The sequence below is a fragment of the Suricata suricatta genome, chromosome 1, assembly GCF_006229205.1.
Source record: "Suricata suricatta isolate VVHF042 chromosome 1, meerkat_22Aug2017_6uvM2_HiC, whole genome shotgun sequence".
Taxonomy (NCBI): Eukaryota; Metazoa; Chordata; class Mammalia; order Carnivora; family Herpestidae; genus Suricata; species Suricata suricatta.
Genome location: NC_043700.1, coordinates 45,809,674 through 45,827,837, shown reverse-complemented (window position 1 = coordinate 45,827,837; position 18,164 = coordinate 45,809,674). Strand labels below are relative to the sequence as shown.

General features: G+C 45.5%; 1 protein-coding gene across 4 annotated transcripts in view; it reads left to right on the top strand.

The window, feature by feature from the left end:
* The first annotated feature begins 5,176 nt into the window (after positions 1–5,176).
* ADRA1A (adrenoceptor alpha 1A) overlaps positions 5,177–18,164 on the top strand; it is a 108,987-nt gene continuing 95,999 nt past the window's right edge. For all 4 annotated transcript variants that reach the window (XM_029938152.1, XM_029938145.1, XM_029938135.1 and 1 more), the window contains exon 1: positions 5,177–6,108. In XM_029938152.1, coding sequence (XP_029794012.1) covers positions 5,226–6,108 — 883 coding nt within the window. In that variant the 5' untranslated portion in view covers positions 5,177–5,225. The remainder of the gene's footprint in view (positions 6,109–18,164) is intronic.

The window sequence follows — 18,164 nt, the reverse complement described above, 5'->3', positions numbered from 1 at the left end:
ACAACGAATGCCATTGTGTATTGTCTTCTAAGATAATGATTGATGGATTCTTTTTTTTTTCTAAAAGCTTCCTATATTTGCTAACTCTCTCACTAGTCACTAACAGAATCCTGCCAGTCGAAAGCACTGGATGTGTGTTGATTGCAAGACCTTCTCCAATTAGACAGACCCCAGTGTCCCTGAACACACACACACACACACACACACACACACACGCATGCACATGCATGCACAGAAGCACACACATAGCACACATATATGCATGCATGCACACATTCCCCCTCTGTTATACCCTTGCTGTTGATCTGCCTTCCTCACTTTTGCCTACCGATCTGAATCCTGCTTATTCTGTAAGCCCCAAATCAGGCAATATCTTCCCATGAGACCTCCCGGAACCTCCCCTGCAATGAATTTCTCAGCTTCCATCACACCCAGAGCCTATAGAGTGGCATCTTTAGGTGCAGGCAAGAAGATCTCTAAGTTGGGTTTTGGGCTTTAGAGATCCCAGAATCCATAAAACTACAGGACTGAAGTAATATCCCTGAGTAGAGCCTTCACCCTTCTTCCTAGATCATGCTCTGGGACCCAGAATCCTCTGCTCCAAACCCCTTAGGCTTTTTTCCTGGGTCCATCTTCTAAAGGGCAGACCACATTATAGGCCACTGCCAAAGGCCAAGGTGCAGCTGTCTGGATGTACGACAGAAGCGTTTGCACATATTTTCATGGTCCTTCAAGATGTGCAACAAAAGGAAGTGAGAAGAAAGGAGGAGTAGCCAGTGGCCAGGGCCATTTTTTCGCTTTGCCATGTTGGGTCACTCTGCTTACAGCAGTGGGCTTGGGTGAAATTCTCAGGTCATTTCACAGATTTCTCTAGCTGAATACATCACACTTATGTTACATGTAAGTGAGATTGGGACAACTTTAGGTTAGAAATGTGTTTCCTTTAAAGTAGTACTCAAAATGAGCAGAGTTATTGGTTAATAAGATTAGTAACAAGAGGATGGATAAGCTCCAGGACATGTAATTTCACTCTGTCCTAATAACAGTCTTAGGGTTGTGTGTGTGTGTGTGTGTGTGTGTGTGTGTGTGTGTGTCCCTTTAAAAATTAAGAAGCCAAGGATCACAAAAGCTGGGGTTTGCCCCTGGTCTCACAGGAATGCAGAGCCAGCATCTTTATGACTCTGCAGCCTACTCTTTCTTCACCCCACCTCCCCACAGGTTTAACTGAACTCCTTCTGGGGCCTTCTGGGACATGCGCCTCAACCAGTCTTAAAAGACTAACCCGCCCAATAGATAGTTTCCTGTTTGCGGGTCTGTGGTTAGTGAGGAAAAATTGGTTCTGAGAGTTAGTGTCTCAAAGACTGATGTTCACTGGCTGAGAAGCAGATATGAGGGACCCACCTGGCAGTGTGTAGGGGCAAAGCCAGAAATAAAGAGCAGCTCTTCTCGGTGTTGGTTAGCTGGTGGGGGAAAGGAGGGGCTCTCTGTTCTTTTGTTGGGGGCTGGAGAACTGGGAGTTCCAAAAACCTTTGTACATTCTAACCTTGCAGAGCTGAGCAATTTTTGGTTGCTTTTCTTGCTGATAACACTACTTCCCTTATCTACCATGGAACAGATCTTAATAGAGAACTCGCCTTTATAGTATAAGGTTAATGAATATGAACCTAAACAATAAAACATCTCTCTGGTGATGGCGTTTCTAAAGAACCTACATGATAGACATATTTGAGGATGAGATAATACTTCCTAATAAAGTAGTGCTTCCTGATCTTTCGGTGGATATTCCTCCAAGGCATTAGAGGTATATTACAATAAAAGGGCCTCCCAAATATCTCCCTTAAAAAAGAAACTGTATTAACAAACTTTTGTTCAGGGGAGAGAACATACCACTGGTCAAAGTCATCTCTGTTACTAGCTTCAAGGGTACCTAGTAAATACTTTAAGAACAGCATATTTTGTCTAAATCAATAAAGATGAAAGAGGATGACATAGGAGTAGGAATCAAAGTGGAGAAAATTCTGGTATTTTTCCAATATCCCAATACACATATGGCTTTATTCAATTGTAAGGTAAACAGAACATGGAATTTATCAGAAGAAAAAAAATCAATAAAACTGACAATGTCAGCTTTTCATATGCCAACTATTAATGAATCAAAGAGAATCAGAGAGAAGTAACAGAAGTAACTTTCCTTTAAAAAAGACATTTTCTAGGGGCACTTGGGTGGCTCAGTTGATTATGCATCCGACTTCAGCTCAGGTTGTGATCTTGTGGTCAGTAAGTTTGAGCCCCATGTCAGGCTCTGTGCTGACAGTTCAGAGCTTGGAGCCTGCTCTGGATTCTGTGTCTCCCTCTCTCTCTTCCCCACCCCTACTCATGCTCTGTTTCTCTCAAAAAATAAACATAAAAAAATACATTCTCTTATAAAAGCTGGGAAAGAATTTGTGGAACTTCACCAACACTAAATCGTGTAAGAAACTACAATGCTTTTTAAATCCATGTGTCTAAAAAAATGAGAGATGGATCATATATCATAAAGTTTAGATGTGCTCCCTTCATCTTCCAGGAATCATAATTTTATTATAATCAGATTTATTAAATGTTATTTGATTTTACTCTCATCTTAAAACATCTGCAATAATATAATTTACCTGCGTATTTGGCATAGCAACATGCTCGTCTTGATTTTAACAGATCCGAGTCCAAGTGTTAATTGAATAAAGCCTTTCAAAACTACTTTGGGGGAATTTCTTGGAATACAACCATATCCGCAGTAATATGTCAGGCAAGTGTCAATGTTTGTTTATTTTTAAAATCGTATCACTTAAAGAAGTTATTTACTATAAATAAAAATCACCTTCCCACATACACACAAACATCTTTTTAAAGTAAACCGAGAACTCAATCCTCTCTAGACAGGCAGGAGGGGAAAAAATACGGCAGTGCGTATTATGCCTGTCACCGCAGAGTATTACGGTAAACAGCCTGTTACAGTACTCGCAGGGGCTACTGCATGTGTGACGTCAGGGAGAGCTAGCTGCAAAGTTCCTTGCCATTCTTTGCTGATGTCGGGGAGCTGAAAATTAAATGGATGAATGTGGAATTATTGGTTGGCTGGGTTTTTTTCTTTTCCTATTTTCACTCTTCATTTTAAATTCTGCAGGTAAAGCGATAGTGAGCCGGGAGCTTAAAGACATCTGTAGAGGAGGGGTGAGTCAGCGGGTGCAGAAGGACTAAGAATTGGTTCCTTGGAGAGACGGTCGCCTCAGTCCCCAGAGAGGAGGTGGCAGGGCTGCTCCTGGGACCGAACCCCCGTCCGCTCCCCGCTCCAGGTGAGTGCGCTGCGGCATGGGGCGCGAGCACCCAGGGGGACGGGTGGATGAGGGCAAATTTCCCTCGCTTCCCGGTGAGACGGAACCCACACTTACCCTATGCGCCCCCGCTTCTTTCACCAGCTCTGACACCTGCATCCCCACCCCAGCCCGTTTCTTTTCTATATTCTGGAAAGTTATCTCCTAGTTTAACAAGTGTGTTTTTTAGTCCGTATTTATCGCCCCGAGGTAGAAGAAAGAGGCTTTTTGCTGTTGCTCGCTTTTAGCACCACCTGTGAGCTCTTGAACTTGGGATTTTCACAATAGCCTTTGCCTGCGAGTCCCACTTCTGGGCCCGACCCCAGAATCCTTAGAAGGCAAGCTGGGTCCCCAACTCCTCGCGCTCCTGTCTGAGTCCCTGTGGAAACCTAAGTATCTCACGAATACCGTGGCCCCCAGCCCAGAAAACCAAAGCGTCTAGTATCGTCCTGATTTTTAAGCCAACCGCATCCGCAGTGGCCGCCACTTGCAAAGCGCCTTCTGCAGAGTGGCGCTTGCCCTCCCCACCACTTCTCCCCCCGCACCCCCGCAGCCCGTCCGGGTGTGGCTCGAGGCTCAAGTCCTCCGGCACCGCTGATCCTGCGGCTTGAAAAGGGCTCCTGGACCGACCTCGGTCGCGCTCAGCCCTCGGGTCCCTCCAGGCTTCCCTCGGGACCTGGCTCTCGGGCCGGCTTGGCCGGTCGACAGACCCGCGCGCACCGCATACCCAAGTGTGAATTCCACGGGCGTGAGCGTGAGCGTGGCACTGGCTGGCCCGCGGTCCCCCGGTCGCAGTGGTTCCCGCTCTCAGGCCGCCTTCTCCAGGTGACTGCAAAGCAACCTGTTCAAATGGCCACCGGGTAGATCTTCCCGTTTCCACCGCCTAGACTTGGCGCGATGCACACGCACCAGCCGCAGTCCCGCCTCAACGAGCTCGGCGGGGTTTAATCTCGCTGTGAGGCCGCTCGTACTTGGCCGCCGCAGCTTGGAGCCCGCCCGAGGCCGCGGGGCCGCGCGCCAGGCCAGGTTCCCAGCGGCTCGCGGTCCCCTCCCGCGCCGCCTGCGCTGCAGCAGGGCTCGCCGCTCTGGGAGCGCTGCGTCCGCGGGGCTCCCAGCCGCGGCCCGCGGCCCGTCGAGCCCGGTATGGCCTCGCTCCCCGGGGCGCCCAGTATACACTCCGCCTTTCTCTTTGCGCTCTTTCAGGGGGACGCGGGGCAAACAACGCCCCGCAGCCGCCTCGGTCTTGGCCAGCATTTCACATCCACTTCCCCCGGCCTGCGCTCCTAGAAGCTGGATCCAGCACGAGTCCACCGCGCGCCCGTCACACTGTGGGTCACTGCGTGCCGGGAGAAGCGCCCAGATGCCAGCGGTCCCCGCCTTTGAGAGTCGACAGCAAACCGGTACTTGATTGTGGTTTGCGGGGAGGCTGGCGCTAGATCGTTGAATTCCCAATTACGCGCAGAATGCTGATTCTTCTAAACCAGACGGATCAGACAGTACGGAAAAGCGGGCCCCTGTAATTCTGGGATTGCACTTTTGCAACGTGTCTCCTCGAGCTTCGCGCCAAGCCTGGGGGAGGGAGGGAGTTGGGGCCAGAAGCCAGCGCCGCGGGTGGATAGGGTCGGCGGGTAGCCCCGCGCGTGCGTCCCTGGCTATGTCTCCTTTAATGCCCTGCCCTTTTGCGTGGCCTTCTGAGGGTGTCCAGGCCAGGCAAGGGTTGCTTCCCACCCACGCGCCCTCTCTCACTCCCAGCTAACCCCAGCGGGCCAGGCTCCCCTGAGCCGAGACCTTTTGACTCTGCTCCCTGGCTCCCGCCTCCGCCCTCTCCCGGGGGTGGCTCTAGAGAGCCGGACCTCGCCGGCCCGGGCTGGGACCATGGTGTTTCTCTCTGGAAATGCCTCTGACAGTTCCAACTGCACCCATCCGCCGGCACCGGTGAACGTATCCAAGGCCATTCTGCTCGGGGTGATCTTGGGGGGCCTCATCATTTTCGGTGTGCTGGGCAACATCCTAGTGATCCTATCCGTGGCCTGCCACCGGCATCTGCACTCGGTCACGCACTACTACATCGTCAACCTGGCGGTAGCCGATCTCCTCCTCACCTCCACGGTGCTGCCCTTCTCTGCTATCTTCGAGATCCTGGGCTACTGGGCCTTTGGCAGGGTCTTCTGCAATATCTGGGCGGCCGTGGACGTCCTGTGCTGCACGGCGTCGATCATGGGACTCTGCATCATCTCCATCGACCGCTACATCGGTGTGAGCTACCCGCTGCGCTACCCCGCCATCGTCACCCAGAAGAGGGGTCTCATGGCTCTGCTCTGTGTCTGGGCGCTCTCGCTCGTCATCTCCATCGGGCCTCTGTTTGGCTGGAGGCAGCCGGCCCCTGAGGATGAGACCATCTGCCAGATCACCGAGGAGCCAGGCTATGTGCTCTTCTCGGCGCTGGGCTCCTTCTACGTGCCGCTGACCATCATCCTGGTCATGTACTGCCGGGTCTACGTGGTGGCCAAGAGGGAAAGCCGGGGCCTCAAGTCTGGCCTCAAGACTGACAAGTCGGACTCGGAGCAGGTGACGCTCCGCATCCATCGGAAAAATGCCCCAGAAGGAGGCAGCGGGGTGCCTAGCGCCAAGAACAAGACGCACTTCTCAGTGAGGCTCCTCAAGTTTTCCCGGGAGAAGAAAGCGGCCAAAACGCTGGGCATCGTGGTCGGCTGCTTCGTCCTCTGCTGGCTGCCTTTTTTCTTAGTGATGCCCATCGGTAAGTCTTTAAACACCCGATCTTTGTTCTTAGGGATCTTCATCCTCTTCCGGTTCTGCTACTGAGACTCAAGGTCAGGGGTGGAAGAAAAAGGATCTGCATTTCAAACAGCAAAGCCGGAGGTGGGGGGCGGGGTGGTTTGGGGGTGGGGGACGGCAGCTAGGAAATGCTCCCTGGTAAAAAAAAAAAAAAAAAAGTAAATTTTAGTTTACTTTCTTCTCCAGTCTCATTTACAGTATGTCCCTGGGCACCTTCTCAACTACTGTAAAGTGGCTTCCAACAGATGCAGATTAAGTGGTCTTCTTAATAAGAACTGTCAACTTTTCTTAATGCCTGTAAGCATGTGTTTAATTTAAATACTTCCCTCTTCTTTGGAGCCTCAGAGTCTCCACCACACACTTAGGCAGGACTGTGGAATTCTACTTTCACCTCTGCTGCTCTGAACTATGAATTCTCTTGGCCTAAAAATAAGCACTGTACTTATTCTGAACAAATGTGTAATTTTATTATTAGATTAGATTATTCCTAAGGGTTAGTCATAATGGTCTGCTTATGCTCTATATCTGTGTTAATTTTATTTTCTGGATTCAGTATGGAAGAAAGTGTGGTGAGCCACTGACCAGAAAAAAAAAATGATTTTTATGTCCAAACGAATTTAAGCTTTAAAGAATTCAACATCATGTTTCCTATAAGTAAATACTTTTCTCTTTATTTTAATAGTAAATATTAAAACAAATAGTCCTCTTATCCAAGAGCCTTCTGAAAGTTGCAGATGAAACTGTTTGAAAATAATGCAGTCATGTTACAAATCCAATTTTTGCAAATGCTAAATTAGCTGTTGTCAAAACTAATTAGCTCATGGTAAGTATCAGCAAACGGATCCATTTGGAATAGTCATCTATCCCTGAAAGGCCTTCGTGAGATCCCAAAATGGTTGTTTGCTATTTTTAGTTTCTGAGCTCAAATATAGACCCACACATTGGTTATCCACTAACTCTCAGGAGCAAAAAAAATATAATAAAAATTAATAGAAGTTTGTTTCTGGCACCTTAGAGCCAAATTTAAGTAGCATGTATTCGAAGCACTTTAATTTGCAACTCTGTATTAGTAATGGCTATTAGTTTGGGGGGCCAGCTTTGTTTCACTGGTCCAGGCTTTTCATTTCACTCATCTCTTCAACAACTCAGTGAGATATGTGTTATTATTTGGAAATCACAAGTGCGAGGAAGAGATTCCTCAGGCTCTGGAGCCTCGCTAGTACCATAGCCGCCAGTCACACACATGTGGCCCTTTAATGCAAATTAATGAAAATTAATATTCAGTTCCTCAACTGCACTAGCCAAAGTTCAAGGGCTCAATAGCCACATATGGTCAGTGGCTGCTGTCTGGGACAGAAAAGATCTAGAAAGTTTTCATCATTGCAGAAATTTCTATCAGACAGGACTGCCTGAGAGCTTCAGAGTTCACTAGCTGACTTCATATTGTGTCCCCCCTCCCCCCTCCCCCCCACCTCGTCATTATTGCTGACTCGGCTCCCGGATGTACATCACAGCTTTGAATTTATTTAAATAACACTCTACCTGAGCCCCTGCATCCTTATCTTCTGCATCCCATCTTTTACTTCCTCCTGATATTTGCACATTTTTTCCTGCATCTATGCACTTATCAAGTGTATACTGAGCACTTGTTCTAGACACATCATTTGAGCAAGGCAGCAAACTCCTTGCCAGTATAATGTCTGCATTCTTTTGGGAGAGTTAGACAAATAAATATATCTTAAGAAGTCACAAGTTGCTAAATACTAGAAAAAAGTAAGCAGGATCAGAGGATAGAGATTTGTAGGACCACGGGGTAGGTGGTCAGACAAGTCCTCTCTAGAGAGGCGATACTTAAGCAGAGATCTAACTGAAGTGAGGAGGGAACTTTACAAAGTCTGGAAGGACCTTTCGGGCAGAGGGACAGCGAGTACAGAGATGGGAAAGGGCCTGACCTGTTCAAGACAGAGCAAAGACGTGAGCATGGCTGACCTACAGAGTGGGCAGACAAGTTCAAAAACGGGTTGTGGGAATAGACGAGGTCAGGATAATGTGGGTCTTTTAGGCCCAGGTAGAATTTGCATAATATTCTAATTGTGATGGGAAGCCATCCAGTTGGACAGGTTTTAGCACAGGACTGGCTGATTTTACAGTTCTAAAAGATCACTCTGGCTGCTGGGTAAAGAGTGGGCTGTTCGACATCTAAGTAGAGAGGCCAAGTGGCCTTTATTTTTTTTTAATGTTTTATTTATTTTTGATACAGAGAGAGACAGAGAAGGGGAGGGGCAGAGAGAGAAGGAGACACAGAACCTAAAGCAGGCTCCAGGCTCTGAGCTAGCTGTCAGCACAGAGCCTACATGGGGCTCGAACCCACAAACGTAAGATCTGACCTGAGCCGAAGCCGGAGCCTTAACCGACTGAGCCACCCAGGTGCCCCCCAAGTGGCCTTTAGATCCATGAATTTGGAGCTGGGAACTGGGAACACATCAATATATTTAAAGCCAGGAAGTATAAGGATCTACAAAGGAGAACATAGGGAGAAAAGAGAGGTAAGGACTGAGTCTTGGGGTGTCCCAGTGCTTGAGGGCCAGAGAGAGGAGAACCAATTAGCAGGACAGGTTGGAAGAGAGTGGCCAGGGAAGCAGGAGGAAAACCAAGAGACCGTGTTGATCCCAAAGCCAGATGGAAATGTTTCAAGGAGGCAAGAGTATTTAGCTGTGTCACAGGCAGCTGCTCAGCCAAGTCAGAGGAGGGCTGGGAATCAACACTGGACTTGGCTGTGTGGAGGTCCTTGGTGGTAGGATGAGGTCCCCTGAGAATAATAGTCTCAGTGGAGTGACAGAGAGAAGAGCCTGCCTGTGTGCTCCCTAGAGAGACGGAGAGATGGAGAAGTGGGAACAGTGAGGAAACAGAACTCCTGGGGAAGGTTTTCCTAGACAGTGAAGCAGAGAAATAGAATATAGCCAGAAGGATCCAAGGTGGGAGGTAGGACACCATATGCTGATGGAATGATGGAATAGATGGTGTATGTTTATGCCCTTGACAAAATAAGAAGCAAGATCATCAGCTATGAGTGACAAAGGAATAGGAAATGCTGGTTGGTTTGAGAAGCAAAAAAAGGTGTGAAATATTCATCTGTGAGGCAAGAGAGTAATAGATTATGGCAATTTAGTAGAGTCCCTAGGAAGTCCTGAGGACATATTTGAGATTTATAGTCAATCATAAGTGGAAAGTAAGACCAGTCAAGAAGGTTGCGTGTTACTCTCTAAAAGGTAAGAGGCTGAGGGTTATAAGGGAATGTTGCCAATGACTGACTATACCTAGGAGCCACAGTAAAAACATGGGTTTGAGCAAGGGCATGAACTGGAACAGATTCAGAGTGGTGGACTACACTCAGGTGATGATAGGGAACTGGGGATTTGGGATTTCTGGTGGTGGCTGAGCTGTCCAGGGAGATGGGCTGGGTTCTGAGCTCACTTAGGGGAAGGGGACTCTGGTCTAACCTTGGCCTCCTTCTTGGATCTGCTCTCCTGGGGAGTTAGTAACGTTGAGGTGAGGTCTTACAGTGGAGGAGAGTTATGGTAAGACAGGAGCACCCAGAATCACTAGGCTTCCTTTAAATCCTAATATTGGGGTACGGCAGGAGGAAAATTGAAAACTTGTATTTGGCAGTCTGACCTGCTGCTCAGTAGGGCAAAAGATCCCTAAACTTACCCAATCTGTGGTCCACAGTTTTTTCAATGCCACCAAACAGGCAAGAGCCTATTTCATCCAGACTTATTGACTGTATATTAAGTAATAGGCACTGAGTTAGAAAAAAATGAATAAAGCACATTCCCTGCCTTCAAGGGCATCACAATCTAGTTAAGAAAACAAATTAGGAACAATTATCACAAGGGTAGGAAGTGGTATTGGAAGTGCAAAGGGAGCACCTGGGTGGCTCAGTTGATTAAGCATCTGACTCATGATTTTCGCTGAGGTCGTGATCTCACGGTTTGGGAGACTGAGCCCCACATTGGGCTACATGATGGATGTGGAAACTGCTTAACCTTCTCTCTCTGTCTCCCTCTGCTCTTCCCCTCTCCTCTCTCTCTCTCTCTCAAAATAAAATAAAATAAAATAGAAACAGATGTGCTAAGGAATATGACAGTTCACTGTGTCTGGAGATCACTGTGGAAGCTTCTAGAAGTATCATTTGAAGCCTGCATTACTTCCACTGGGCCATCAGTGAGATATTATTTGTTTTCAGCAACTGTCTTTAGTACATTTTTCATGCAAAATGTGGACAGAAGAATAAACATGCCATTATATTTTCATATACTATGGACACAAGCTCTTAAGTATGACAACTTAGTACTCTCTTGGGAGAAAGAGATTATCAGTCTGAGCTAGGCTGTCAGAGAAGAGCGGGATTAGGAACTAAGCCAGGCAGGGATGCCCGTGGGATAGAAAGCTGAGAAGCAAAGCACGCGCATGTGCGGGAACCAGCCCAGGATAGCCAGGTGAGTGAGCGCTCTCTCCTTCATCGCTGAAGGTCGCTCCTCTACATTGTGAGAGGGCTCCGCCCAGACTCCCCGCTTTGCTCTTCCCCTGCTCCTCCCATCAAGGCTCCGTGCATTTGCTGGACTGAATAGTGTGATTGCAGGTAGGACTCTGACTTGCCCCCTCTCAAGTGTACATCTTGCTCGTTTTGTTTGCTTTTTGCATCCTAAATGTTTGGTTGAAACTCGGGACCTCCTGTGGAGAGGGGTGTCACATTGGAGGATATTATCAGTCCTGTATACCTTGGAGTGAATGTTTTTTAAAGCCAGGTTTTGATCATGGGCATGACTAGGGCGAAGATGAAGGTGTTCGCCTCTGTGAAAGCATGATGAGTAAAAAATATGCCTCTAGGGAAGCTCCAGTGCCTAAAGCACATGCATCATCTTGGCCTATTTCATCTTTTTGACTGGAATCCTCTAGTCCCAGAGTCCGTGAGCTGGGTGGGAAAAGCTGTGGCCTGAGATTTAAAGCTAGGATTGCTTTGTCATAAAATAGGCGATGTGATACAGGCCAGCTGCCTAGCACAGTGCTGTGATGGCCATACATGTGAATTTTATCAGAATGTGTGTGATTTGCAGACCCTTCCTGACATACAAGAATGTTGCTTTGAGGGCTAGATGCCCTTGGTGGTCTGAGAAAGAGAGCATGGCAAGAAAGGGAGGAAGGGGGCAATATTTATTGAATGCATAATTATGTGTCTGAACTCTGGACAGGTTATCTGGTTGAAACAAAAAATAGTCATTATTATTGGACATAGGCATTGCTTGTCTCTCTGAGCCAAAGGAGGCAGTGTGGGGCAGAGCCGTGGCTCACGTAGACATAGAATATTTGATAATCATGTTAAAATTTAAAACAGCAGAGCATGTGGCAGTGAGGAGAGAGAATGTGGTTTCTTTTTTTGTTTTTTTTTTAAAGTTCATTTATTTATTTTGAGAGAAACAGGTACAGTGGGAATGGGAGGGACAGAGAGAGAGGAAGGGAGAGAGAGAGAGAGAGAGAGAGAGAATCCCAAGCAGGCTCCAAGCTGCCAGCCCAGAGCCCAACACGGAGCTCAGACTCATGAAACCGTGAGATCATGACTTGAGCTGAAACCAAAAGTCAGATGCTTAACCGACTGAGCCACCCAGGAGCCCCTGCATGTGTTTTAAGATGGGACGGTGGGGGAAGGCAGAGCTGGCAAGGGGCTAATCCAGTGGAAGCAGTGAGGCAAAGAAGGATTCATTCATTCAGCAAAAGTTCATTGAGCATCTACTATGTCCCAGGCAGCTAGAGAATCGCTGGAGATAAAGACAAGAAAAAGTCCTTCCCCTAATGGAGCTGAAAATGTGTGCCATAAAATACATAGCCCAGTGTCAGACGGTGATGTGTGAACCACAGCAAGGAGAAAGGACAAGTGCACGTAATGTCATATGAATGGTATACAATGGCCTTGACTCTTTGGATGCCCGAGATCACCAGAGACCATGTTGCTCTGCTGCAGGCACAACGGGGTCAGGCCCCTGGTTCTTTCCGAGCAGGTTGACCTCTTAGAGATGTGAGTGAAGACAATCTAAGAGCCATAATGAGGGGCACCTGGATGGCTCAGTTGGTTGAGCGTCCGGCTTTGGCTCAGGCCATGATCCCACGGTTTATGGGTTCGAGCCCCGTGTCGGGCTCTATGCTGACAGCTAGTTCAGAGCCTGGAAACTATCTTCGGATTCTGTGTCTCCTTCTCTCTCTGACCTTCCCCTGCTCATGCTGTCTCTCTCTCTCTCTCTCAAAAAAAAAAAAAAAAAGAAAGAAAGAAAGAAAGAAAAAGAGACATAAAGATTTTAAGGCCACAGGCCCATTTCTCTTACTCCTGCTATACCACACACCATCCCAAAACACAGTGGCCCTACGGCAATAACTGTTTTATGGTTCATGGTTCTGTGGGTCAGGGATGAGTCAAGGCCTGGTACATATGACGGCTGGGGCTGGCTCTCAGAACCCGCAGCCTCGCTTCCTCCGGTGGTGTCGACCAGCATTCTTACAGCGTGGCGGTTCTCTCCGAGAGAGCCAGGGCAGACGCTGCCAGACCTTTGAAGAGCAAGGCCCAGACCTGGCCCATGTCACTGCTGTCTCATTCTGCAGTGAAAGCACGGCCCAAGGCGAGCATGGCTGCAAGGGGCAAGGACATGGGTTTATGTCCTAATGGGCGAGTGGCAGATGCACAGAGGGTGGGAGGATTATTCTAACTGTCTTGTGGCATGTCTACCGCATGAGCATATCAGATAGCATTCCTATTTCACCTGATAGTTATTTACAGAGAGCTTCCGACATGCTGGCCTTTAGGCAATCACCAGTCTGGGTCCTTGCCTCCCTGTAGGCTTCTTGTCTCTTTGGAGAGACTGATATTAATCAGATAATGTCTGGTTAAAAAAAATCCGGGCTACCTACAGTGAAGGGGGTGTGAGCAGTGCCTTGAGAACATACACTGTGGATGTGAGTGACCCTGGGCAGGGAGCGCAGAAAAGTCTTGCTGTGAAGGAGGGCTTGGCCTTTGAGCCAGGACGAGCGGAATGGGGAGACGTTCCGAGGCCAGAGGGTGAGGGGAACAACAGAATGGGCAAGGACTCTGACAAGGCTGGCCTGATGTCCACGAGGATTTTCCAGACGGCTAGTGTAGCCAGAACTGAAAGGCTGTAAGATAGCTGATAACAAATGAAGCTGGAGAAAGAGGGACCAGACTAAGTAAGTTGTAGAGCTATTTTATGACCAGAAACAAGCTTCTACTTCAAACTCTCAAAGGCTTAGCGGGAGGAAGACTTCGGACAGACGGCTGGGAGACTGGACACAGGACAGGTGTCCTGCCAAGCCCCATCCTTCTCACACACGGTTGCAGATACTTCCGTGAGCTGCTGCGTGGTTCTGGAACGCCGCTTTGTCATGGCCTCCGGAGCAGATTTACGAGAAAACCCATCTCTGATCACAAATAGTATAACCAGACCTGGCTTTAAATTAATTCTGGCTCTTTCCACAAGACGAAACTGTCAATGAAGATTTACCGTCATATTCAAAAGAATGTGCTGCAGGCTCAGAAAACAACTAGAATGAGTTCCAATAATGTTTTAAACAATAGCCGACTCTTTCCAGTCAGGCTACAGACAGGCAAGTCATTACTTTGAAGGAGACGACACTTAGGGACCAAGGCATTGCTGAGTGCCGTTGCCTCGTGGTTCAGGTTTGGATGCGAGGGCCTGTTTCTGAGGCATTTTCCTTGTCTAGCAGGTTCGCTGTATTTTAACACTGCTATTTGGTTTGCCAGCTGGACATTTTTAGAGCGGCTTCTCATGTTTAAACCGTATATTTCTTTACTACTTGAAAACTTTCCCCCTGTTTTCTTATTAGTCATTTGTATTTCAACTCTTGTAATGTGAAATTGCTTGTCTGTGCTTTTGGGCCACTTTTTATAAATCCATTTATTTTTATTTCTTTTCTATTTGTAAGCTCATTTTTTACATTGAGGATATTAATCACTTATTTATAGTATATACCAAGTCGCCAGTTTTTTCTCATGCTCTAATCAGATAGTGCTGAGAAAATGTGGTTTCTTTATCTTACAAAAACCAATGTGATGTTTTTCATGAACTTTCACAGAAATACACACACATACACTTTTAGTCAAATCCAATAAGCTCAGCCTGATCCGATCATTCAAACATTGACTTTATACATTCAGTGTCATTTGAACAACACAAGCCTTTCAGATTTGCCCACAACTTGACCAGGTCCAGGGTTCATACAACCCTGTGGGTATGTAATAGGAAATTAGGGTGCTAGGTTGACCCTTAAATGTGATTTTTAGTATCCTGCCCTGGGGAGGCTGGTGGAGTCCAGTGACTAAACACTGGCCCCCAGCCCATGCTCTTGTCCCCAGATGCCTCTGAGGCTGGGCATGGTGGCCTGTTACTCCACCCGGTCACCCAGCCCCACATGGTCCTCCCCGAGACTTCAGATTCTCAAGGTTTGCCTGTGACTCCATGCATTCCTGGCTGGGCGGCGTATCTGCTCTGTTGCCATTTGCCAGAGAGTCACTTTGTCCCTGACTGCCTTCCTGATCACCTCTTGCTCCTAAAACCTTCAGCACTGTTTCACCACTGTCTCAAGGCATGGGCAGCCCCGTGGATTCCTTCCACACCACGCCCCTCCATGCCCCGCCATGCCACAGGCATGTTGGCTGGGCTTGCTCTCCGCTCAGCCGTGCTGGCTGTGACTTTCATAGGTACAGTAGCTGTCATGTGCCATCTCCCAGATGCCCAGAATGGACAGTGGGAAAAATCACGTTCACTCCCACCTCTATCTTAAATTGCCCCAAGATCTTTGTTGAGAGGGGAGCTGAGAGCGGACACCCAGCTGCCTCTTTCCACTACCTCCTTCTCGGTTCCGCACAGTGCGCCCCTAGAGGGCAGATGGGGAAGACTTTCCCTTTCTTCTTCCGGCTCAATGGGATGCTCCTCTGAATCGTGTCCTCCTTCCCAGGGTGGCATCCATCTTCTGTGGCAAATGGATTGCGGACAGAAAGAGAGGTTTCCTAAAAAGAGACTAAAGATGAAGAGTATTTAGTGATATTAACATTCTTACACATATTTAGCAACAATGTTTCCCATTGGGTTTTTCACATTTTATGGGCTTTGTGGTTTTCTTCAAATATCTGGAAACTTAAAATTTTTATGTAGTCACGTATTTTCATCTGTTTCTCCATGAATTGTGCCTTTTTAAGGATGCTTGGGGAGATCTTCCCCGCTGCCAGTCAGATAACCTCTCTTTTCTCATAGTTCTTTCAGGGAATCATTCGTAATCCATCTGAAATTTATTTTTGCACTTTGGTAGGTGAGGTGTGACTGTATCGATTTCAAAATGGTTAGCCAGCTATTCTTGAAAGGTTTCATGAATAATCTATCCTTTCCTTCTTATTTGGAAAGTCACCTTTGTGATATTACAAAGAATCTTGGGACTCCTTCTTCTGTTCCATTTACCTGTCCCTCCACTCTAGCTTTGGTACCATTTTTTTCCATTTAAAATTGTTTCTTCCTTTTTTATTGCAGTATTGTAGTACACTATTATATGAGCTTCAGGTATGCATCATAGTGATTGGAAAGTTCTATACATTATTTTAACTATTGTGGTTTCATAATACATTTTAATATTTTTTGGCTTAAGACCCCTGGAAGAATACTCTTTTTCAGAATTATCTTGTCCATCCTTGCACGTTTATTCTTCCAGAAGAACCCTGGACTCATTTTGTCAAGCAATGCCTGGTCCCTCACTGGCCCCCACCACACAGGAAACCTGTCCCGTGCTAATCATAACTTATTAGGATGTCTAGATTAATTTGAAAAGTGCCATCTTTATCGTGCCAAGACCTCCTGTTGAGAAATATGACATGTCACTCCATGTATTTCCCAAACGACTTTTGAACTATTGTTTACACTGTAGTTTTCATCACACTTGCTAACATGTCCTGGAAAACAGATTATTGTGGTAGATTTGGGAAATGCTGCTTCATTGTTTTGACATCAGATATGGTGCTCGTTGTTGGTTTTAGATCAACACATTTCATCAGACCAGCGCAGTACCTTTCTATAATTGATAGAAAAATCTTATCAAAACTGAATTTTTAATTTTCTCAAATGCTCCTATTTTGATACCCATCAATTTCCGCTTTTCTCACTAATGCTGATCTGATAACTATTATTCCATAATATTAACCTATCCTTGTATTCTTGGATTCAACTCGATCTGATCAGTGGCATTATTCTTTTTTATGCGACTGCATATACTAAATATTCATTTCTGGATTGCCTCTGTATGTCTATGGGAAACGAGTGTATTGTTTTATTTTATTCTGCTGTTTTGGTCACATTTTGGTATCAAGTTTATGTTAACATCATAAAGCCAGCTGTGACACTTTTCTTTTTTTTCCTACGATCTGTAACAGTTTAAATAGCATAAGAATTATGTGTTCTTTCAAAAAGGTTTGAAAGAACTTGCCCATAAAACATTTGGGCACAGCTCCTTTTATGGATGTAATTCTTGGAGACTGGTTTCTATTTCTTCCATGGAGAGTGGTCTATTTTGATTGTCAGATTTGATAATCTTTGTTTTCTTATTTTCTGTTTTCCTTCTCATTGAGGCTTAACATTTTTACAATAGAATTCTCCAGGAAATGCTTTAATTTTTCATTTCTTTACTATTTTTCTTATTTACCAATCGTGTGATTATGTTTTCTTTCCTTTTCTTTCTTTCTTTCTTTTTTTTTTTTTTTTGTCTTCACCGAGGTAACCCTGGATGATTGTCTATCTTACTAGTTTTTTTCAAAGAACCTATGTCCTGGATTTATTAATCATTTTGATCTGTTTTCTGATACAATAATTTAACCTGTAGAAATGTCTTTCTTATACCTTTTCTGGTTATATTTTGCCCTTTTATAGAATCTTGTGCAGAATGTTTGCTTCAAGGACTTTAATTCTTTCTTTTCTAGGATTTAGAACAGTCAAAGCTGTACCTTTTCCTTTAAGCGAAGTTAAGCTCCTTGCCCTATGTTTTGCTAAGGCGTGTTGGCCTGTCTTTCCACTGTTAATATCTCTTTTGTCCTGTGTGGACAGAAGTGGACTCATAGTGGTGTCCTTGTTGTTAATTCACAAATAATTGATGTTTTGAATCCTCCACTTTTGAAAGTCAACTTCAGATTTACTGCATTGTGGTCAGAAAATGTGAACTAAGTAATTTTGAGCTTATGGAATTTATGGAGGTTTTCTTTATGACAATACATGATCAATAATTAGCATATTAATAGAGTTCATATTTAATAGGAACATGTTAATTTAAATTTAATAGTGGTGTTTTTAAGGTCTTCTGAATTTGTTATTTTTTTATCTTTATCATCATCTACTTTATTTGTCAAATATTGAGGGAGGTATGGTTAAACCTTCCCACCACTACTGGGAAGAATTCTTCCAATTATTCTTACCTTTTTAATAAGTTTGGTTTATGTATGTTGATGTAGTTGCTTAATACCTAAAATACTGAGTCAATAATATCTTCATTAAATATAGACTTTTTGTCCTATTTATTTTTCCTTGATATGTACATATAAAACATTAATACTCTAATCTTTAATATGTTTCTGTTTGCATTTGCCCACATCCTTTTGCCCATCTTTTAACATATCAGCTTGTATATCTTGCATCACATAAAATTTTTTATAGGCTATGTGTCTAATCTGGGTATTTGTCTCTTAGTAAGGATTTAACTAATTTCCAGCGATTGTAACAGATATATTTGCTTTGATGTTTGCCCTCTTGCTTTATGCTTTCTTCCTTTTCTTTGTTTTCTCTCTCTTGCAAATTAGACCTGTTTTTTTCTTTGTCTTTTAATTCTGCAGTGTTTTGGAAAGGCTTTGTCTCCTATTTTTACTTCTATGAGAAGTTATCTTAGAGCTTCTCAAAAGCATTTTTT